Source organism: Chionomys nivalis, chromosome 5, assembly GCF_950005125.1.
Source record: "Chionomys nivalis chromosome 5, mChiNiv1.1, whole genome shotgun sequence".
In the NCBI taxonomy this organism is placed as follows: domain Eukaryota; kingdom Metazoa; phylum Chordata; class Mammalia; order Rodentia; family Cricetidae; genus Chionomys; species Chionomys nivalis.
The window spans coordinates 60523882-60548762 of NC_080090.1; the positions used below are offsets into that span (position 1 = coordinate 60523882).

Sequence of the window (24881 nt, forward strand, 5' to 3'; positions counted from 1 at the left end):
CCCTGTGAACCTGGTCTTATTATTGTGAGAATGACTGGTTGCACCTTCATTCCCAGGATAGCTTAGTTCTATTCAAATCCTTTAAGCTCTCAGAGTCTTTTGGTGTATGTTGGTATTTTTTATGTTGTTCTTGACAATCAAGGTATTAGAGTTGTAATATATGAAGGCTTAACAGCTCATTGGCTACAGTATTGTTTATTTTTCTCTAAATATGGTTCTGGACAGTGAAAAATATAAACAACTTATGGCAATGTTGATCAAGGGAATTCTGAAATCATTTGCTTGAAACCTCACGTGTTATAAAATGTTGTATGGTATCTGTTTAATATTCTTTGTACATTTTTTGTTTGGGTTTCATTTCTTTTTCTTTTTTTTTTTTGCTTTTTATTTTATTTTTATTATTTTTTTTCCATTTTTTTTATTCTTTTTTAATTAAAATTTCCAACTGCTCCCCGTTTCCCATTTCCCTCCCCTCCTCCCACACATTGCCCCCTCCCCCCACTCCCCTCCCCCATCCCCACTCTTCTTCTCTTCCCCCCAGTCCATTCCCCCTCCCTCTCGATACTGAAGAGCAGACCAAATTCCCTGCCCTACAGGAAGACCAAGGTCCTCCCACTTCCATCCAGGCCCAGGAAGGTGAGCATCCAAACAGGCTAAGCTCCCACAAAGCCAGTTCATGTATTAGGATCGAAACCTAGTGCCATTGTCCTTGGCTTCTCATCAGCCTTCATTGTCCGCCATGTTCAGAGAGTCCAGTTTCAACCCATGCTTATTCAGTCCCAGTCCAGCTGGCCTTGAAGAGCTCCCAATAGATCAGTTCCACTGTCACAGTGGGTGGGTGCACGCCTCGTGGTCCTGATTTCCTTGCTCATGTTCTCCCTCCTTCTGCTCCTCATTTGGACCTTAAGAGCTCAGACCGTTGCTCCAATTTGGGTCTCTGTCACACTCTCGATCTATCGCCAGTTGAAAGTTCCTGTGCCATTCTCCTTGGGCTCTCGTCAGCTCTCATTGTCCGCCACATTCCGAGAGTCCGGTTTTATCCCATGTTTTTTCAGTAGCAGTCCAGCTGACCTTGGTGAGCTCCCAATAGATCGGCCCCACTGTCTCAGTGGTTGGGTGCACCCCTCATGGTCCTGACTTCCTTGTTCATGTTCTCTCTCCTTCTGCTCCTCATTATAACCTTGGGAGCTCAGTCCGGTGCTCCAGTGTGGGTCTCTGGCTCTATCTCCATCCATCGCTAGATGAAGGTTCTATGGCGATATGCAAGATATTCATCAGTATGATTATAGGATAGGTTCATTTCAGGTTCCCTATCCTCAGGTGCCCCAATGAACTAACTGGGGACATTGCCCTGGGCATCTGGTAGCCATTCAAAGTTCAAGTCTCTTGCCACCCCTTAGGTGGCTCCCTTACCTAAGGTATGAGTTTCCCTGCTCCCCTATCCAACCTTCCTTTACCCCCAATCACCCCGATTCCCCCAGTTCCCCTCATCCTCTCCTTCACACTTTTCTCTCCCCATCACCCCTCATCCCCATCCCACCCCACCCCCAAGATTCCAATTTTTTGCCCATCAGTCATGTCTATTTCCCATAGCTGGGAGGATATCTATATGTTTTTCCTTGGGTTTACCCTCTTGTTTAGCTTCTTTAGGATCACAAATTATAGACTCAGTGGCCCCTATCCATGGCTAGAAACCAATTATGAGTGAGTACATCCCATGTTCTTCTTTTTGGGTCTGGGTTACCTCACTAAGGATCGTATTTTCTATTTCCATCCATTTGCATGCAAAATTCGAGAAGTCATTGTTTTTTACCGCAGAGTAGTACTCTAATGTGTATATATTCCACACTTTCTTCATCCATTCTTCCATTGAAGGGCATCTAGGTTGCTTCCAGGTTCTGGCTATTACAAATAATGCTGCTATGAACATAGTTGGACAAATGCTTTTGTCATATGATAGGGCATCTCTTGGGTATCTTCCCAAGAGTGGTATTGCTGGTCCAGGAGTAGGTTGATCCCAATTTTTCTGAGAAACCGCCACACTGATTTCCAAAGTGGTTGCACAAGTTTGCAGTCCCACCAGCAATGGATGAGGGTACCCCTTTCTCCACAACCTCTCCAGCAAAGGCTAAAATCAACAAAATAGAAACACAGAAAACAATTGAAAGAATCAATGAATCAAAAAGCTGGTTCCTGGAGAAAATCAACAAGATTGATAAACCCCTATCCAAACTAATCAAACGGCAGAGAGAGAATTTGCAAATTAATAAGATCAGAAATGAAAAGGGAGACATAACCACAGACACAGAGGAAATTCAGAGAATCATTAGATCTTACTACAAAAGCCTGTATGCCACAAAACTGGAAAATTTAAAAGAAATGGACACTTTTTTAGATAAATACCATTTACCAAAGTTAAACCAGGACCAGGTGAACAACCTAAATAGACCTGTTAGTCGTGAAGAATTAGAAGCTGTTATCAAAAACCTCCCTTCCAAAAAAAGTCCAGGACCAGATGGTTTCAATGCGGAATTCTACCAGAACTTCCAAGAAGACCTAATACCTATTCTCCTTAATGTATTTCACAATATAGAAACAGAAGAGTCATTGCCAAATTCCTTTTATGAAGCTACAGTAACTCTGATACCAAAACCACACAAAGACCCAACCAAGAAAGAGAATTACAGGCCAATCTCACTCATGAACATCGACGCAAAAATCCTCAACAAAATTCTGGCAAACCGAATCCAAGAACACATTAGAAAAATTATCCATTATGATCAAGTAGGCTTCATACCAGAGATGCAGGGCTGGTTTAACATACGAAAATCTATCAATGTAATCCATCATATAAATAAACTGAAAGAAAAAAAACATATGATCGTTTCATTAGATGCTGAAAAAGCATTTGACAAAATTCAACATCCCTTTATGATAAAAGTCTTGGAGAGATTAGGGATACAAGGGTCATACCTAAATTTAATTAAAGCTATATACAGCAAGCCGACAGCTAATATCAAATTAAATGGAGAGAAACTTAAAGCCATCCCACTAAAATCAGGAACACGCTAAGGCTGTCCACTCTCTCCATACCTCTTCAATATAGTTCTCGAAGTTTTAGCAATAACAATAAGACAACATAAGGGTATAAAGGGGATTCAAATTGGAAAGGAAGAAGTTAAACTTGCATTATTTGCAGATGATATGATAGTGTACATGAGCGACCCCAAAAACTCCTCCAAAGAACTCCTACAACTGATAAACGCCTTTAGTAATGTGGCAGGATACAAGATCAACTCAAAAAAATCAGTCGCCCTCTTATACACAAAGGATCTGGAAGCAGAGAGAGAAATAAGAGAATCATCACCTTTCACGATAGCCACAAACAGCATAAAATATCTTGGGGTAACTCTAACCAAGGAAGTGAAAGATCTATTTGACAAGAACTTTAAGGCATTGAAGAAAGAAATTGAAGAGGATACCAGAAAATGGAAGGATCTCCCTTGCTCTTGGATTGGGAGAATCAACATAGTAAAAATGGCAATTCTACTAAGGGCAATTTATAGATTCAATGCAATCCCCATTAAAATCCCATCAAAATTCTTCACAGATCTTGAAAGGACAATAATCAAGTTTATATGGAGAAACAAAAAACCCAGTATAGCCAAAAAAATCTTATACAATAAAGGAACTTCTGGACGCATTACCATCCCTGACTTCAAACTCTATTACAGAGCTACAGTAATGAAAACAGCGTGGTACTGGCATAAAAACAGAGAAGTCGACCAATGGAATCGTATAGAAGACCCGGATTTTAACCCACAAACCTATGAACAACTGATTTTCGATAAAGGAGCTAAAAGTATACAATGGAAGAAAGAAAGCATCTTCAACAAATGGTGCTGGCACAATTGGATGTCAACCTGTAGAAGAATGAAAATAGACCCATGTCTTCTTTTTCTTTTTTAAAAAGGTTTATTTATTTATTGTATATACAGTGTTCTATCTACCAGAGGAGGGCACCAGATATCATTATAGATGGTTGTAAGCCACCATGTGGTTGCTGGGAATTGAACTCAGCTGGAAAAACAGTCAGTGCTCTTAACCTCTGAACTATTTCTCTAGCTTCAGATTTTATTTTTTATTATTTATTTATTTTTATTCTTTTTTAATTAAAATTTCCACCTGCTCCCCGTTTCCCATTTCCCTCCCCCTCCTCCCACATATTGCCCCCTCCCACCACTCCCCTCCCCCATCCCCACTCCTCTTCTCCTCCCCCCACTCCATTCCCCCTCCCTCTCGATACTAAAGAGCAGTCCAAATTCCCTGCCCTGCGGGAATACCAAGGTCCTCCCACTTCTATCTAGGTCCAGGAAGGTGAGCATCCAAACAGGGTAAGCTCCCACAAAGCCAGTTCATATATTAGGATCGAAACCTAGTGCCATTGTCCTTGGCTTCTCATCAGCCTTCATTGTCCGCCATGTTCAGAGAGTCCAGTTTCAACCCATGCTTATTCAGTCCCAGTCCAGCTGGCCTTGGTGGGCTCCCATTAGATCAGTTCCACTGTCACAGTGGGTGGGTGCACCCCTCGTGGTCCTGACTTCCTTGCTCATGTTCTCCCTCTTTCTGCTCCTCATTTGGACCTTAAGAGCTCAGATCGTTGCTCCAAATTGAGTCTCTGTCTCTATCTCGATCCATCGCCAGATGAAGGTTCTAAGGTGATATGCAAGATATTCATCAGTATAAGATAGGGTCATTTCAGGTTCCCTCTCCTCAGTTGCCCAAGGTACCAGCTGGGGACATCTCCCTGGACACCTGCGAGCCCCTCTCAAGTCTCTTGCCAACCCTAAGATGGCTCCCTTAGTTAGGATATATACTTTTCTGCTCCCGTATCCACCCTTCCTATACCCCAACCATCCCAATCCCCCAACCTCCTCCCATCCTCCCCTTCTCAAGTTTCTCACCCCATTTCCCCTTAGCCCCATGCCACCTCACCCGCAAGTTCCCAGTTTTTGCCCTGCAATCTTGTCTACTTCCCCTATTCAGGCGGATGACTATACAATTTTTGGGGGGTTTCTTTCTTTCTTTTTTTTTTTTTTTTTGAGACAGGGTTTCTCTGAAGTTTTGGAGCCTGTCCTGGAACTAGCTCTTGTAGACCAGGCTGGTCTCAAACTCACAGAGATCCGCCTGCCTCTGCCTCCCGAGTGTTGGGATTAAAGGCCTGCGCCACCAACGCCCGGCTGGGTTCACTTTCTTATTTGGCTTCTCTAGGATGACAAGTTATATGCTCAATGTCCTTTATTTATGGCTAGAAACCAATTATGAGTGAGTACATCCCATGTTCCTCTTTTTGAGTCTGGGAAACCTCACTCAGGATAGTGTTTTCTATTTCCATCCATTTACATGCAAAATTCGAGAAGTCATTGTTTTTTTACCGCTGAGTAGTACTCTAATATGTATATATTCCACACTTTCTTCATCCATTCCTCCATTGAAGGGCATCTAGGTTATTTCCAGGTTCTGGCTATTACAAACAATGCTGCTATGAGCATAGTTGAACAGATGATAGGGCATCTCTTGGGTATATTTCCAAGAGTGGTATTACTGGATCTTGGGGTAGGTTGATCCCAAATTTCCTGAGAAATCGCCACATTGATTTCCAAAGTGGTTGCACAAGTTTGCATTCCCACCAGCAATGGATGAGTGTGCCCCTTTCTCCACAACCTCTCCAGCAAAAGCTATCATTGGTGTTTTTGATTTTAGCCATTCTGACAGGTGTAAGATGGTATCTCAAAGTTGTTTTAATTTGCATTTCCCTTATCGCTAAGGAGGTTGAGCATGATCTTAAGTGTCTTTTGGCCATTTGAATTTCTTCTGTTGAGAATTCTCTGTTCAGTTCAGTGCCCCATTTTTTAATTGGGTTAATTAGCATTTTAAAGTCTAGTTTCTTGAGTTCTTTATATATTTTGGAGATCAGACCTTTGTCTGTTGCAGGGTTGGTGAAGATCTTCTCCCAGTCAGTGGGTTGCCTTTTTGTCTTAGGGACAGTGTCCTTTGCTTTACAGAAGCTTCTCAGTTTCAGGAGGTCCCATTTATTCAATGTTGTCCTTAATGTCTGTGCTGCTGGGGATAAACGTAGGAAGTGATCTCCTGTACCCATATGTTGTAGAGTACTTCCCACTTTTTCTTCTATCAGGTTCAGTGTGTTTGGACTGATATTGAGGTCTTTAATCCATTTGGACTTGAGTTTTGTGCATGGCGATAGATATGGATCTATTTTCATTCTTCTACACGTTGACAACCAGTTCTGCCAGCACCATTTCTTGAAGATGCTCTCTTTCTTCCATTGAATACTTTTAGCTCCTTTATCAAAAATCAGGTGTTCATATGTTTGTGGGTTAAAATCACGGTCTTCTACTCGGTTCCATTGATCGACTTCTCTGTTTTTATGCCAATACCAAGCTGTTTTCAATACTGAAGCTCTGTAATAGAGTTTGAAGTCAGGGATGGTAATGCCTCCAGACGATCCTTTATTATATAAGATTGTTTTGGCTATCCTGGGTTTTTTGTTTTTCCATATAAAGTTGATTAATGTCCTCTCAAGATCTGTGAAGAATTTTAATGGGATTTTAATGGGGATTGCATTGAATCTATAAATTGCCCTTGGTAGAATTGCCATTTTTACTATTTGATCCCCCCAATCCAAGAGCAAGGGAAATCCTTCCATTTTCTGGTATCCTCCTCAATTTCTTTCTTTAAAGACTTAAAGTTCTTGTCAGATAGATCCTTCACTTCCTTGGTTAGGGTTACCCCAAGATATTATATGCTATTTGTGGCTATCGTGAAAGGTAATGCTTCTCTGATTTCCCTCTCTGCTTCCTTATCCTTTGTGTATAGGAGGGCAACTGATTTTTTGGAATTGATCTTGTATCCTGCCACTCTACTAAAGGTGTTTATCAGCTGTAGGAGTTCTTTGCTTGAGTTTTTGGGGTCGCTTATGTACACTATCATATCATCTGCGAATAATGAAAGTTTAACTTCTTCCTTTCCAATTTGAATCCCTTTGATCCCCTTATGTTGTCTTATTGCTATCGCTAGAATTTCAAGCACTATATTAAAGAGGTATGGAGAGAGTGGACAACCTTGTCGTGTTCCTGATTTTAGTGGAATAGCTTTGAGTTTATCTCCATTTAATTTGATGTTAGCTGTCGGCTTGCTATAAATAGCTTTTATTATACTTAGGTACGACCCTTGTATCCCTAATCTCTCTAAGACCTTTATCATCTAGGGATGTTGAATTTTGTCAAATGCTTTTTCAGCATCTAATGAAATGATCATATGGTTTTTTTCTTTCAGTTTATTTATATGATGGATTACATTGATAGATTTTCGTATGTTGAACCAGCCCTGCATCTCTGGGATGAAGCCTACTTGATCATAATGGATAATTTTTCTAATGTGTTCTTGGATTCGGTTTGCCAGTATTTTATTGAGTATTTTTGCGTCGATGTTCATGAGTGAGATTGGCCTGTAGTTCTCTTTCTTGGTTGTATCTTTGTGTGGTTTTGGTATCAGAGTAACTGCAGCTTCATAAAAGGAATTTGGCAATGACTTCTCTGTTTCTATATTGTGAAATACCTTGAGGAGTATAGGTATTAGGTCTTCTTGGAAGTTCTGGTAGAATTCTGCATTGAAGCCGTCTGGACCTGGGCTTTTTTTGGTAGGGAGGTTTTTTATAACAACTTCTAATTCTTTGCGACTAACAGGTCTATTTAGGTTGTTCACCTGGTCCTGGTTTAACTTTGGTATATGGTACTTATCTAAAAAAGTGTCCATTTCTTTTACATTTTCCAATTTTGTGGCATACAGGTTTTTGTAGTAAGATCTAATGATTATCTGAATTTCCTCTGTGTCAGTGGTTATGTCTCCCTTTTCGTTTCTGATCTTGTTAATTTGCGTATTCTCTCTCTGCTGTTTGATTAGTTTGGATAGGGGTTTATCAATCTTATTGATTTTCTCCAAGAACCAGCTTTTTGTTTCATTGATTCTTTGGATTGTTTTCTGTGTTTCTATTTTGTTGATTTCAGCCCTCAGTTTGATTATTTCCAGTCTTCTACTTCTCCTAGGTGAGTCTGCTTCTTTTTTTTCTAGAGCTTTCTGGTGGGCTATTAATTATCCAGTGTGTGCTTTCTCCGTTTTCTTTAAGTGGGCGCTTAATGCTATGAACTTTCCTCTTAGCACTGCTTTCATAGTGTCCCATAGGTTTGAGTATGTTGAGTCTTCGTTTTCATTGAATTCAAGAAAGACTTTAATTTCTTTCTTTATTCCTTCCTTGATCCAGGTGTGGTTCAGTAGTTGACTGTCCAGTTTCCATGAGTTCGTAGGCTTTCTGGAGATAGCATTGTTGTTGAATTCTAACTTTAATCCATGGTGATCTGATAAGACACAGGTGGTTACTGATATTTTTTTGTAACTGTGTAAGTTTGCTTTGTTACTGAGTATGTGGTCTATTTTCGAGAAGGTTCCATGAGCTGCAGAGAAGATGGTATATTCTTTCCTATTTGAGTGGAATGTTCTATAGATGTCTGTTAAGTCCATTTGATTCATTACCTCCCTTAATTCTCTTATTTCTCTGTTAGCTTTCTGTCTGATTGACCTGTCCATTGGTGAGAGAGGAGTGTTGAAATCTCCTACTATTAGTGTGTGTGGATTGATGACTGCCTTGAGTTTTAGTAATGTTTCTTTTACATAAGTGGGTGCTTTTATATTAGGGGCATAGATATTCAGGATTGAGACTTCATCCTGATGAATTGTTCCTGTTATGAGTAAAAAATGTCCCTCTCCATCTCTTCTAATTGATTTTAGTTTGAAGTCAACTTTCTTAGAAATTAGTATGGCCACACCTGCTTGTTTCTTAGGTCCGTTTGCTTGATAAACCTTTTCCCAGCCCTTTACTCTGAGTAGATGTCTGTCTTTGTGGTTGAGGTGTGTTTCTTGTAAACAGCAGAATGTTGGATCCTGTTTTCGTATCCAATCTCTTAGCCTGTGCCTCTTTATAGGTGAGTTGAGTCCATTGATATTAAGTGATATTAATGACCAGTGGTTGTTAACTCTGGACATTTTTCCTTTCTTTATTTCTTTCTTTCTTTGTTTCTTTCTTTCTTTCTTTCTTTCTTTCTTTCTTTCTTTCTTTCGGTAGTAGAGGTTGTGTGTTTCCCTTCTTCAAGTTGTGCTGGTGAAGGGTCATTAGATGTCTGAGTTCTTGTGGGCATTGTTGGACTCCTTGGTTTGTGATTTTCCTTCTATTACTTTCTGTAAGGCTGGATTTGTGGCTACGTATTGTTTAAATTTGTTTTTATCCTGGAAAATTTTGTTTTCTCCATTTATAGTGAACGAAAGCTTGGCTGGGTATAGTAGTCTGGGCTTGCATCCATGGTCTCTTAGTTTCTGCAGTACATCTCTCCAGGACCTTCTGGCTTTCATGGTTTCCATAGAGAAATCAGGTGTAAGTCTGATAAGTTTACCTTTATAGGTAACTTGACCTTTTTCCTTTGTAGCTCTTAGTATTCTTTCTTTATTCTGTATGTTTTGTGTTTTGATTATTATATGACGAGGAGATTTTTTTTTATCCAATGTATTCGGTGTTCTGTATGCTTCTTGGACCTTCAAAGGAATATCTTTCTTAAGGTTAGGAAAGTTTTCTTCTATAATTTTATTAAATGTATTTTCTGGACCATTGAGCTGTACTCTTCTCCTTCTTCTATCCCTATTATTCTTAGGTTTTGTCTTTTTATTGTGTCCTAGATTTCCTGAATGTTTTGTGATGAGAATTTGTTGGTTTTGCTGTTTTCTTTGATCAGTGTGTTTATTTCTCTATGGTCTCTTGAGTGTCTGAGATTCTTTTTTCTATCTCTTGTAATCTGTTGGTAGTACTTGTCTCTGTAGTTCCTGTTCGTTTATCCAAATATTCCATCTCCATCCTTCCCTCGGTTTGTGTTTTCTTTATTACTTCTACTTCATTCTTCAAGTCTTGGACTGTTTCCCTTACCTGTTTGATTGCTTTTTCTTGTTTCTCTTGGTTTTCTTGGGTATCTTTGAGAGATTTATTCATTTCCTCTACCTTTTTGTTTGTAATCTCTAATTGATTATGGCAGTTTTTCACCTCCTGTTTAAGGTTCTCTATTATTTTCATATAATTCACTTTTGAGTCGAATTCTTCTAATTCTTCTGGAATAGGATGTACAATTCTTATTTCGGGATTCCTGGATTCTGGTGATGTCACGTTGCCTTTCAGGTTGTTGGAGGAATTCTTGCATTGGCGCCTGCCCATCTCTTCCTTCAAATGGAGCCAGGAGAGGCCTGGTTTCTTGGTCCAGTCTTTGGTGTGACTAACTCTCTGGGTGTATCTCCTCAGTGTAGGGGCAGGAACTGTTCCCTTCCAGATGGACTCCTCAACACCTGGTAGTCCAATGACCCGCAAGACAGGGCGAATGCGGGGCGGGGGGTGTGTGTGCGTGGGGGGGTAGTTCGGGGTCAAGTAGAACACAGGCGACCCTGCAGCACAAGTTGGAGGTGCCTGCGCTCCCTTTCGGGGGTTCTTGAGGCCTGCCCGGTAGGCAGGCTCTCACCACTCTGAGTGGGTAGCCTTAGTGTAGGAACAGGAAGCTGTTCCTCAGCAAATGACCTTGCAGACAAGGCAGGCTTGGGGGGAGGGCATGTGTAGGAAAGAAAGCCCTGCAGCAGGAGCTGGGGGAAGGGGGTTTGTGCTCTCTTCCGGGACAGTCTGCCCCTGGATAGCACACACTCACCCGTCCAGATGGAACTTCTCAGCACCTACACAGGGACACCTGGTAGCCCAATGAGCCAGGGACCAAGGGACGAAGGAGGCAGGCAGGGTGGGTCCAAGAGAGCACCAGGTTTCATTTCTTAAATATTGAAACATCGCACATTAACAGATAAAAATGATATGCCAATTAAAAATTAACACACTATGAACATAACTAAATCGATTATTAAAAACTGAAGATAATAGTCAAAACTAATCACTTCCTAATCATTTTACAAATTTTTACAAGCTGCATAAGACCATCTCTTGTCTGTTCTATCTGTATGACAAATGACCTGCGTTAATAGTGTGTTGTACATCACTGTTATGTCTCTTCTAACCCAACCCACTTGTTTGTCCTTGTGAGCTATGGATAGTGAAAACACTTTTTGTGTTACAGTGGAATGCTTGTAGTCCCATATTAATGGAGCTACTAACACAGTATTCTATTTGTGATGACAGAGTCACTACATTGTCAATAAAATGTTTTGTCATTGTTAAAGTCATTGGTAGCCACCTGAAAGTGAATATTGTTTAACTTTCAAAATGTTTTCATGTCATAATCTGTGTTGCATAATATTATGTCTAGGTTTAGCTTTCACTCTCTTTTATTGCTACTACATTGTGTTATATCCTTTCTAATACACAATTGTCATAACTTCAAAAGCAAAGTAAAAGTACAACTCAGTATATGAGTTTCCTTTCTTATTTGCTGTGAAAATGTCATTCAGTATTTACTCCTTGTGTGAGTTTGTCTTTTCTAAGATACTTGTTTTCATTTTTTAAGTTTTTGATATTTCTGCAGTATTTTATGCTAGCTCCATTAATATTGGTAATGTATACATTTTCTTATTTATGCATCTGCATATGTATGTATATATGTTCACACATGTCTGTGCTTGTAAGCATGTAGAGATCAGAGGTCACCACTGATGTCCTTTTAGTTGCTCTCCATATTATCTTTCTCACTGAACTCTGAGTCCACTTATTCAGCTAGTCCTGCTGGCTACTGAGCCCCAGTCTTACAAGTGCTGGAATTACAGATGTGTTCCTCTATACTTGTGTCTAAGTGCTGGAAGGGTGGAGTTCAAACTCAGGTCACCTACTGAGCTGCCTCAACAAGTCCTGAGAATAAATATGTTGATTAAAGAGAAGTGTCACAGGAAAATGAAGTAGACATGCTAAGTAGAGCCCGTTAATCTTTAAAAAGAAATAGTTGTGTTTCCATTTTCAAAGGGTCATATATTTCTAATCAATTATTATGTTGTTATCTAATCTCACTTATTTTATTACCAGCCTTTTAAAATTCATAGGTATAATTCTAATCTTTTATCATCATATAATGTCTGGGACTCCATATTGCTTTCTATATAGTCTTTACAGATAGTATTTTTCTCCCATAACTGGATGACTACTTTATAGATTTTTTTTCTTTGTTGCTTATTAACTAAAAGCTGAAAGTGTGTGTCTATATTGCAGAAATTAGGCAAGGAGGATACTCACTCTAAGACTACCTTTCTTCCTATATATAACCATATTAGGCTTTTAATAAAGATTATGGACTAGAATTATCAGTTAACTGTCACAGTTTTCCTTTTTTGCATCAAACCCAAACTATTAAACAGTGTTGCTTTTCAAGTGTATTAATTAGATGTGTTGTATTCTTTGTGTGATGAAGAGAGACAGAGAAGATAGACAAGTTCCAAAAAAAAAAAAAAAAAAAAAAAAAAGGCCGGGCGATGGTGGCGCACGCCTTTAATCCCAGCACTCGGGAGGCAGAGGCAGGCGGATCTCTGTGAGTTCGAGACCAGCCTGGTCTACAGAGCTAGTTCCAGGACAGGCTCCAAAGCCACAGAGAAACCCTGTCTCGAAAAACCAAAAAAAAAAAAAAAAAGATAGACAAGGTAAACATTTGTGTCGCCTTGTTATTGTCCTATAGCCCTTTGAAAATGGAAACATAACTATTTCTTTTTAAAGATTAATGGGCTCTACTTAACATGTCTCCTACCTTGTTTTGGCAAATTTGGCATTTGCCTTCTTTTGTGTCTTGCTTGTCCAGTTTGTACAGTAAACTGTCAGCAGTTGACGCAAGGACAGTTTCTTGCCCAATGATTAACTTTGCCACAATGAAAGCAAACTCCATAGAGAGGGTCTTTGATACCAATTATCCTTTTTCAAAGTAAGTTGGTGCTGTCAGGAGCAGACATGTCTCACTGTAATGAAAAGCCTTATATTATTAAAATATCTTAAATGGCATATTCTATAGATCTCTGAAGTATTTGAAGACCATATATCTAACTAAACTTTATCTGTGAGTGACATTGAAAACATACCTAACACGACTATAAATTTGATCTTTGTACATGAATAACTGCTTTTAATCTGCATTTCTTAATTGTCCTAAATAGTTTCTAATCATGTGTTTTAAGGACTTGAACTTTATATTTTTTAATGAGCTACATAGGTACAATACTTTAAGCAAAAGTGGAAACATATATACAGTATATTTTAACAAAAATAACCTTAAATTTGTATGAATATAAAAAATCCATACCAATGAAAAATATTTGAGACTAGTAGTTGCTTTTTCTTTGGTTTAAAGAAGATTCAATTATCTACTCTTTTATATCCTATCCTTGCTACATGCCTTGTTTTTTCTTTTTAAAACAAAGTCCTGAATCTGATCTCCTTTGCTTAGTTTCCTCCCTGACCATGACCAATAACAACTTACAGTCAACCTCCCTAAATGATGATAAACATCTATAACCCACTGACCAAACAAAACCACCCACTCCACTTCTTGGGAATGTTGGTGTAATGTTTTTAATTACTTCCTTCTGTCTGTGGTGGGGCATCTTTAGAAGACCCTGAAAAAATTTAGATGATGGTAAAATCCTGGGATAGCTAGCTGTTGTCCAGTCTCTTAGTGTGATAGGAAAGTGCAGGACCTATTTGAGGTCCTCCTTGAAGTAGTCTATGAGGCTGGACCATCTTGGCTAACTGCCTTGAAGTTTTCCTGTACTGACTGTTCAAGAGCCTATATTTTTCTGATGTCAAAGTCCATTATTCCACCCAGACAGTTTGTCAGTTAACTATTTTAAGGATAGGGCTGTTAGTACCTCCTAAAGATCAACAGCTATTGTTGCATATGTACAATCTGAATGGTCAGTGAGTGTTCTTGATAATATCTTTCAATATTTCTCTCAAGCATTCTTTATTTAGGGTTTGTTTCTGAGATTGGAAAAATGTTAATCTATTTTTTCAATTACTATAACAGATCATGTTCCCATGAATCCATTGCTATGTTAGCCACCTTTGGCTTTAACTTTCCAATCTGTCTTTCTGACCCTATACTTTCTATTCCCCTTGCACTTTGTTTTTCCTGAGATAAAGTTCCAGTCCCTAGGAACTGGTTATTTGTCTCCTGAAGAGGCCAAACTGGATGCCAAGATTTGGTTGAAATTATTGTTACATCCATGCTTATGTCAACCAAACCTTCAATTGCAATGTCACTTATTCATATTTGTAGCTTTGTTCTTTGATAATTTATAGAAGTTTGCCAAAATACTTGTTTTATGGTCTTTCCAAAAAAATTTGTTTCATCTACCGAAACTGTTCTATTGCCCAGAGAAGTATGGTTTTACAGTAGGCATTAGTTTTTTAAATTTCTCTGTAGATGAATTTCTGATAGGGAATTGTTGAACCAAATTTGATATCAGGGCCTAGGAGAGGCCCCCTAAGTCATTTGCTGATGTCAAAGGGTTACCTTGCATGTCCCTTGTTGATCTGCATTTATTAGTTCTATACCAGCTTTTGCCACATCTTCTACATACGCCAGAAGACTGGAGCGTTCTGTTTGGACTACCTCTAGATAAAACATTATTTCTAGGAATGTATTGCCTATAATCACTTTTCAGATGACCTTGTTTACCACAAGTACTGAAAGAAGTATAGCAGCATCAAGAAGATTCTGAAAGGATAGCATTACACTATCGAAATTTAAAACATGACCAAAAATTGATGGTCTAACAACTATAACCCTAGAACTTAGGAGAATTAGGCAGTATATAATGAGCTCTTGCAAAGGAAAGAAAGAGAGAGAGAGAGAGAGAGAGAGAGAGAGAGAGAGAGAGAGAGAGAAATCCATTTATTCTTTGCCAGTCTATTCCTTCTTTTGTGGCTATGCCTTACCACAGTCCATCCCTGTGTCAAAGGTGATGTGTAGACAAAGTTGCTTGTTGAAATTATTCGTGTTAAGAAATAATAATAACTCAATTATCCATTGATAGGAAGCTGATTAGATGAATTTTGGCATGTTCAGACAATGAAATACTCTGCAGCTATTATAAAAATAAAGATGCAACTGTTTATATAACAAGAGGATAATAATTTTAATTTGTTAATGGGAGAAGAGCAAGCTATGTTATACATGTATGTAATATATATATACCTTTTGTGTAGGACAGGGGAAAGTAAATAGAATGTAATTATTTTATAGAAAAAATATGTGAAGTATTTTTTATGCAGAAACAGTGGCAGGACTCAGAATTTTTGAGTAGTTAGGAGAATTTTTCCAGAGACCGGGGGCAGATGTGTCAAACTAATGATATAGTACACTTTCAGTCATTCCTGTGAAGGACTTGAAAGACCTTTTCATATATTCTGAACAAATGGCATTCATTCATATTTCATATGTATGTTTCCTGTAGATGCCAGAAGAGCAAGCATTCTGTGTCTTGGTGAAAATCATGGATAAGTATGGTTTACGAGATCTATATAAAAACAATTTTGAAGATCTCCATTGCAAATTTTATCAACTTGAGAAACTAATGCAGGTAAGGAAAAGCGGGAAATTCTATCACCCACAGGTTTGTTGTTATCAAAAATCCCTAATATGAGCAATAATTAATTATGAAGCTTTAATGAATACAACTGAAAATGTAAATAGATTTATTTTATTAATGCTTTTGACTTTTCAGACATAAAAGTTACTTTTTCTGAAAAGTCAGTGTTTCTTGTAGGCTTTAAAAGTCAAATAACTATATTTAATAAATGAAAAATTAATGGGGCCTAATGATCATTTAGATACTTTATTTAAACTATCAAGTAGATGTGTTTGGGTCCTTTTTGAAGTAATAATTTTGTACAATAGTGTATGTGTGTGTGTGTCTGCATGTGCATGCATGTGTATATGTGAATGTGTGAGCTATTTAAGAAGAAAATGAACATGATCTTTTCTGTGTTTTTGCTTCTGTTTTTCAGTTATGGAAATGCTTTGTGCTTGGCCTCTCAGGCCTTTGAAAAGCATTTGCATGTTTAATTATTGAAAGAGTAAAGGTAGCCTAAAGGGCTTGTTAGGAGCTAGTTATCTTTATTATACTCTTGCATAATTTTACTTTTTCATTTTTTATATAATCAAGATTGGATTGTTAAAGATATATTTTATTTTTTATTTACATGAATATATATATATATATACACACATGCATACATACATACATATGCAAATGTATTTGGGTGTCCAGAGAGGGCAGCAGATCTCCTGGAGCTAAAGCTGCAGGTAGATGGTAGCTACCTGACTTGAGTGTAGGGACCAAACTCAGGTCTTCTGGAGAATCAGCAAGCGCTCTGAACTGCTGAACCATCTCTCCAACCCACAGATAGGTTTTAATATCTGGTTATGCTTTGTAGTTTTCCAAGTGTTCAAGAATATTTTAAAATCATACTATATACCTTAGATAATGTTGTTTGATTTATAAGGTAAATATATATTTTGTTTCTAGGTAAGTCGGAGGTGAATCCTGTGTCTTACCTTGGAGTCACAATTTTCATTAGAATGCAGGTGTTCTGAGAGAACAAGATTTCCCCAGGAAGCAAGAACACTTGTGTTAGGAAGGATAATCTTTGTTATAAGTCTTTGCTGTCTGCACTCATCTGTCATCTGTTCAATTCCCATCTCCTGTCATCACTTCTGTACACTGACAAACCACAAATCAGTGCTGGAATACAATTCAGATACAACAGAGAACTTGATAGAAATTGCAGTTGTTGAAGAAATAAAGCTTCTTCAGCAATCGTCCTCCTAACTCTTTTATTTTGACTTTTAGGAACAACTGCCAGACCTGTACAACCATTTTTGTGATCTGAACCTAGAAGCTCATATGTACGCATCCCAGTGGTTCCTCACACTTTTTACTGCCAAGTTTCCTCTCTGCATGGTGTTCCACATCATTGACCTACTGCTGTGTGAGGTACAGTGGCCAGCTTTCATACTTTTAGCAAACTAGCAAAGTCTATTTAAAACAAGTTCTTTTTTTCTCATTCTTTTCTTCTTAACCCATACTCACAGACCAAAATTTCATTTGAATTTTTAATAGAGATTATGTAATTTTATTATTTGTTAGTAATAAAAACATTAAGGCTTATGTAATTCCCACAAAATAAAATTAGATGGTTGAATTTGTATAATTATATTCCTAATAAGCCTATATCTGTGAATAATATATCAGCAGTGTAACTTTTAGAAAGGTTAAATAAATGAATTTAGAGCCAGAGGTTTTTACTGTTAATGCACTATTATTACATCAGGGAATATGATTGAGCCCCCCACACACACACACACCCAGTAATTAATTCCTTCATTTGTTAGCTCCCTCTGTGTGTATGGTATTTTTGGTTCCTCCAAGAGAGAAAACTAATAAAAATTTTGGACCATGTAATCTTCCTTCTTTTCCTTTTCTTCTTCACTTTCTCTTTCCTTCTTGCAATAGTAGGGTTCAAACTTTTGGCTTTGTGCAAACAAGTGTTCTGACGCTGAATTACAGTAGGAAGTGTCAGGAATTCATTTTCAAAAATTCCTTTGGTGTTTGTCTTTGTTTACTCTATTCTTTTCAGTTCCCTTAGTTCTCTATATTCGTTTTCTTTGTTTTCTTTCAGAGTGGTGGTGTGAGGGTTGAACCCTGCCTTATTCATGCACATATTCTACCACTGATGTTCAATCCCATACCTACGTTTTCCTTTTAAATAATTTATTACAATACACATCTAATATTGTATTGTCTGTCAAAGTGCCTGACAATTATCTTGAAAGGTAGTTTGATGGGCCAGGCATATGGTGCACACCTTTAATACCAGTACTCAGGAGGCAGAGGCAGTAGAATCTTCATGAGTTACAGGCCAGCCGGAGCTACATAGTGAGATTCTGTCTTAAAAAGAGGGAGGGGTAGCTTGTTTGATGAAAAGAAAAATATATATTTAAATATAAGTATAAATGTACATAAATATAAGACTACATTTTAATCATTTTAGATATTTAAATGTACATAAATGTAAGACTACCCATTTTAATCATTCTAGATATTAGTAATTTGACTTTAAAAATAGTATTTGTATAATCTGTTATTTCTCAGCCTAATGAGAAACATTTTATATGCAAACATTGCTGGACTTTTGTTCTCAAAGGTTCTTGTTATTAGTTGCATAGCATCTGAAATTGGAAAGCATTTTTTAAGCAAGGAATGTTTTGAATAGTTTCTGAGGTATTTTTGATAAGGAAGATCTGAGTGCTTTGCTAAATTCACAGAAAAAGATTTTTACTCTTGATTATGTAACAACTATTAATGCTAATTGATAATATATTCATTGTCCTTTTCATTTTACTTATAAATTGGTCTATAAAATGCCATTTTAAATCCAGGCAGTGGTGGCACATGCCTGTAATCCCAGCATTTGGAAGGCAGAGGAAGACAAATCTTGTGCATTTGAGGCCAGACTGGTCAACAAAGCTTTCCAGGGTAGCCAGGACTGTTAGACAGAGAAAACTTGTCCTGAAAAACAAAGCAATAACAACAAAAATGCCATTTTAAATGTAACCAGTGAGAGAATACAAAGAAGCTAAAACCTTCTTCAGTATATTATGATCGATCACAATATGCACAAAGAAAACTTGGGCATTTATGGCCTTTGCCTGAATGGTTTTGACTCCTTTTTAAACATAGTACTCTTTTAGAAGAAACCAAATTCAGATGTTTGAGTTCTATAATTTTAAAACCAGCTAATATTCAGAATTAATTCTGCTGAGTCTTCATAGGCTCTCCCAGGTTATTCACTGAGTTAAGGATAGTATTTCATGAAATGAGGAAAGTGACTATGATATCTTAATTGTTTTCATATTTTATTCAGTATGAACTTGAAATTACTTACCATCACTTCATACTGTTTTCTTAAAGAGGTTATCTGTGTTCATACTAGATTAGTTTGTGATTTTCATTACAGAGGTTAGTGTGCTTAACTGTTCTTCTGAATGGATTTCTCTATTGCTTTTGGTAGATAGTATTGCTGTAGTGTCATTTGCTGGATAGATGATGTTCTGAAATTGTCTCCTGAGCTATGACGCCTGCACTGTTTGTGGGTCTTCTGGAATCTGGATTCACATTTTTTTTTGTGAAATTTAATTATAAAGACACCTTAATTTCTAATGTTGAATACTAAGAAAATCACTTTATAGTAAAGAAATGCAAACAAAATTTAAAAGCCTTCCTGTCCTTTGTCATTTGTGATCACAGTGGATGATTGCAATTAATAAAACCACCAGATGTTTCATTCTTCTTTTTAATTTATTTATTTGTTGTGTTTGGGGTTTTTGCCTGCACCATATACATGTACATGCCTAGTACTTGTGGAGTCCAAAAGAGGGCATCAGATCCCCAAGGACTGGAGTTACAGGTGATTTTAAACCATCATGTGAGTGCTGGGAATTGAACCTGGGTACTTTGGAAGAGCAGTCAGTCCTCTTAACCACTGAGCCGTCTCTCCAGCCAGATGTTTCATTCTTTCACCTTCAACTTATACTCTAAAGCTGCTTTTTGTTTTTAATTATCATACAAAGTAATTTTTATTATTATATTTTAATTCATTGGTTTTTTAAAAATTCTCCTTTATTTTTCTTTAAAAATTCTTTTTTCCTCTCTCATGGACCCTTTCTTTGTGAGACTGCGTTACCTCACTAAATGTAATAATTACCAGATTTATTAATATTACCAAAAGTTTCATTTTTCCTTATGGCTGAATAAAAGTTCATTGTGTATATGGGATTTTCATTATCCATTCTCCTGTTGGTGGATATCTAGGTGGGATACACTTCATGGTTATTGTGAACAGTGCCTCAAGTGAACATGGATATGCAAGTATCCATGCTACTATTCAGAGTTTTTAGGATGTACCTCATAGTGGTAGAACTGAGTCATAGGAAAGTTTTAGGTTTAGGTGAGTAGGAAGCCTCCTGTCCAGATTTGCTTCTCTGTTGCTATGATAAACACCTTGACCAAAAGCAACTTTTTTACGTGGCTTACACTTCCTGATCACAGTCCATCACTGAGAAAAGTTAGGTCAGGAACTCAAGCAGGAGCAGTGGCAGGAACAGAGGAATACTGACTTGCTCCCCGGGTTTTGCTCAGCTTCCTTTGGCATACAGCCCAGCCCTACTTCCCCAGGGATGGCACTGCCTGCATTAAAACGCGCCAATTGCTGACATTCCCATGACATTTTCATGGAGGCAATTCCTCAGTCGAGGTTTCCATTTGCCAGGGGGCTCTATCAGTATCAGGCTGACCCAGCCAGCACACTTCCAGTGATTTCTGTACTGTCAGCACTACTTTACATTCCCAGCTGTGAATAAGTGTTTTGTTTTTTGTCTCCAGATCCTTGCCGGCATTTATTTTGTTAATGATGGCCATTCTGACTGTAGTGAGGTAGACTCTTAAAGGAGTTTAAATTTGCATTTCTCTGATAGGTAAGGATATTGGATATCCTTTATAACTTTATTGACCATTTGTTTTTTTTTTCTTTTAAGAAGGGTCTCTTCAGTTTATTTGTCCATTTATTGATTATTTATTGATCAGCATCTTTGTTTGGGCTGTGTTTTCACTGTGTTGATATTTCCCTTTCCTATGCAGAAATTTTGATTTAATATAATCCCATATTTAGCATTTCTTATACTGTTAGGATCCTTTTTAGAATGTTCTTGCTTTAGCTGTTTTAGAATGTTTTAGAATGTTACCTTTGTCCTAATTTATTTTCTCATAGCAGGTTTTATTTATTTTTTTTTGTTTTTGTGTTTTATTTATTTTTTTATTAATTAATTTATTTAATTATTAAAGATTTCTGCCTCTTCCCCGCCACCACCTCCCATTCCCTCCCAATCAAGTCTTCCTTCCTCCTCAGCCCAAAGAGCAAGCAGGTTTCTCTGCCCTGTGGGAAGTCCAAGGACCACCCACCTCCATCCAGGTCTATTAAGGTGAGCATCCAAACTACCTGGGCTCCCACAAAGCCATTACGTGCAATAGGATCAAGAACCCATTGCCATTGTTCTTCAGTTCTCAGTAGTCCTCATTGTCCGTTATGTTCAGCGAGACCGGTTTTGTCCCATGCTTTTTCAGACCCCGGCCAGCTGGCCTTGGTGAGTTCCCGATAGAACATCCCCATTGCCTCAGTGTGTGGGTGCACCCCTTGCAGTCCTGAGTTCCTTGCTCGTGCTCACTCTCCTTTTGCTCCTCCTTTGGATCGTGAGACTTCAGTCCAGTGCTCCAGTGTTGGTCTCTGTCTCTGTCTTCTTTCATCGCCTGATGAAGGTTAATATTCAGGGGGATGCTTATATGTTTTTCTTTGGTTTCACCTTCTTATTTAGCTTCTCTAGAATCACGAATTATAGTCTCAATGTCCTTTATTTATGGCTAGAAACCAAATATGAGTGAGTACATCCCATGTTCCTCTTTTTGGGTCTGGCTTACCTCACTCAGGATAGTGTTTTCTATTTCTGTCCATTTGTATGCAAAATTCAAGAAGTCATTGTTTTTTACTGCTGAGTAGTACTCTAATATGTATATATTCCATACTTTCTTCATCCATTCTTCCATTGAAGGACATCTAGGTTGTTTCCAGGTTCTGGCAATTACAAACAATGCTGCTATGAACATAGTTGAGCATATACTTTTGTTGTATGTTTGGGCATCTCTTGGGTATATTCCCAATAGTGGTATTGCTGGGTCGAGAGGTAGGTTGAACCCGACTTTCCTGAGAAACCGCCACACTGCTTTCCAAAGTGGTTGCACAAGTTTGCATTCCCACCAGCAATGGATGAGAGTGCCCCTTTCTCCACAACCTCTCCAGCAGAGGCTATCATTGGTGTTTTTGATTTTAGCTATTCTGACCGGTGTAAGATGGTATCTTAATGTTGTCTTGATTTGCATTTCCCTCATAGCAGGTTTTAAACTAAGGCTTTTGATCCATCTTGGTTTGTTTTTGTGTGTGATATGTAGGCGATACGGTTCTAATTTTATTCTTTTTTTTGTGGCTATCCAGATTACCAGCACTATTTGTTGAATGGTGTACTTTTTCTCTAGTGTATTTTTTAACTCTTTTGTAGATAACATTAGATGGTCAAAAATGTCCATTTATTTATGGATCTTCTCTTCTTTTCTACTGGTCCACACGTTTTTATGCCAGTCCTTTGCTTTCTTTGTCACAGTATTTCTGTGGTATAAATTTGAGGTCAGGTGTTGTTATAGCTCCAACAGTGTTCTTTTTGCTTAGGATTGCATTTGCTATCTGTGTCTTTTGTGTTTACATATGAATTTTAGAATTATCTTTACTAGTTCTGTGAAGAATGTATTTGTGGGATTACATTTGAATCTGTAGATTAATTACTAACACAGCCATATTTACACATTCTGCTAGTCTTGGAGCATGGATGTTCTTTCTGTTCTGTAGTTTCTTCTTCAGTTTCTTTCTCTGGTGTCTTAAAGTTTTCACTTCAGAGATCTTTTACCTCACTGGTTAAGCTTATTTCTGTACCTGCATATAGCTTTTCAAAATGTAGGGTAGGTTATAGTCGTAGCATCATTATTTCTAAGGAAGTAACAGAGTAAAGCAGCTTTTCAAAATAAACTCTGTAAGAAACAGCATTGTAGTGTGCTCAGGATGTTCCTCCTTTCCACTAACTCATCTTTGTCATCTTTGTCAAGGATTATTTGGCAAAGAAGCTTTTGAATAAACTTTGACTTCCTGCCTGTCTGCTTTTTCTCTTTGCCATTTTCCTTCTTCTAGTTAATAAAATATTTATATCAAAAGCTATTCTTTTCTATGTTCTAAATATTCTAGTTGAAGAACTGGTCTTAAATAAACTACATACCAGATCTTTTCCATATCTTTTTATAAAAAAACAATACAGATCTTGATATTTGTCAATTAATATTTGATTGCAAATGAAAGGCTAGGAAATTCTTACAAAAACATTGGTTTTCAAAGTCATTCTAGCTAAAAAAATATTTGTGAGTGAAGAATTTTACTCAAAAATCGTAGTATAAAGTGAAAAAGAAAGATATTGAGTTTGTCTTTATACTTAAGGAGCTGATCATCATGTCATGTATTCCTCTTTTATTCTGAAGTTAGGATTATAAAGCTAATTTAGCACAAGGAATCATTTTGTCAGTACAACTTGAGTTTTTAAAACCTCCCAGTTATTAATAATTGTTATTTACAATACTTAAACCTGACTTTGTGGTGGCCTGTGTAGATTCTCTAATTTGGTTGAAGATGTGTGGCAACAGGGTTTAAATAAATTAAGAGTTCTGAAACATACTTCTTATACTAAAATGAATACCCTATCTCTAAACTTTTAGCCAGCAATTGAAAGGAAAATCATTTTAACTCACTTTATTAATGTATGTTTTTGAGATAGGAAACCTACACATATTATAGTGCAAATATTGTGCTGTTAACCCACCAAGAATATAATGCTGCATGTTTTGAAATAGCTTTTTGTTAGCATGACAAAATGAATGTTAATTAGGAATACTTGTAGATTTTTCACGTAAGGTAGTCAACACAAAACAGCATCTCATCTGCATTTCAGACTTGCTTTAGAACCTTGTCTAAGTGTGTCCTGATATCCAGTATACATTTGTCTTACTTGTTTCTGTACTTTTGGAGTCACACAATAAACTTCCTATATTATTTCTCTTATTCCTATCATGTTTATAAGATTCATCTACATTTTTCCATCTAGATATGGTTTATCTTTCTCATTGTAACTACACTGCCACTTATTCGTTCTTCCGTTCCATTGTTGATAGCCTTAGAATTGTTTCCATATTAAGGGTGTAAAGATTCGCTGTAGGTGATCTGAATCTTCCTTTTGGTGAATAGGCACACACTTCTGTGGATATTTCCCAGAAATAAAATTGCTTGGTTTGAGTGTATGTACACTAAATATGAGTAGATACTGCCAAATGCATTCTAAACCACTGTAGCCATTGCCTCTTTAGCTGTTTCAGTCTAAGTACTCCTTGTAATCAAGGGAAAGAGATTTGTTGTGCTTTTTGTTAGCTAATCCTAGGCCAGGTTATAATTCACAAAAATGCCGCTAAATGAAACTCATTTGGACATCAAAGAGATTAACTTGACTTCTGAAATTCCATAGAGATGGAGTCAGGGCTAGATCTAAAAGCTGAAGCACCTTTCCCCATTGTCTTGAAAACAGATTTTTTTTTTTGCCACACATAATATATCCTGATTAGAGTTTACCCTAAGTCCCTTAGTTCCTCCTCCATTTCCCTCTCATACAGATTGATTCCCTGTTTCTTCTTAGAAAACAAATGGGCTTCTAAGTGATAATAATCAATAAAGGTAAGATAAGATAAAACAAAAACTGACACATCAGAATTTAATAAAATAAACAGAAGGAATATAGCCCAAGAGAGGGCACAAGAAAAAGAGACCCTCATATTCCCACTCTCAGGAATACCATAAAAACACTAAATTGGAAGCCATATACACATAGGACCTGGTGCTGACCTATGCAGGCTCTGTGCATATTGCTTCAGTCTCTCTGAGTTCTTTCTTGCTTTGATCGTGTTAATTTAGAAAGCTTTGTTTCTTGATGTGCTCCATCCTCTCTGGCTCTTATGTTCCTTCCACCTCCTCTTCCTTAGGATTCCCTGATAGAGACTCCCATTTAGCGCTGAGTGTTCCGGGTATTCTCACTTTATGCATAATGTCT

The 24881-nt window shown here is 37.6% G+C and overlaps 1 protein-coding gene across 4 annotated transcripts in view; it reads left to right on the forward strand.

The window, feature by feature from the left end:
• The window catches only part of Rabgap1l (RAB GTPase activating protein 1 like), a 659411-nt gene that overhangs the window by 393385 nt on the left and 241145 nt on the right, over positions 1–24881 (forward strand). For all 4 annotated transcript variants that reach the window (XM_057769682.1, XM_057769683.1, XM_057769684.1 and 1 more), the window contains 2 exons: positions 15535–15660; positions 16933–17076. In XM_057769682.1, coding sequence (XP_057625665.1) covers positions 15535–15660; positions 16933–17076 — 270 coding nt within the window. The remainder of the gene's footprint in view (positions 1–15534; positions 15661–16932; positions 17077–24881) is intronic.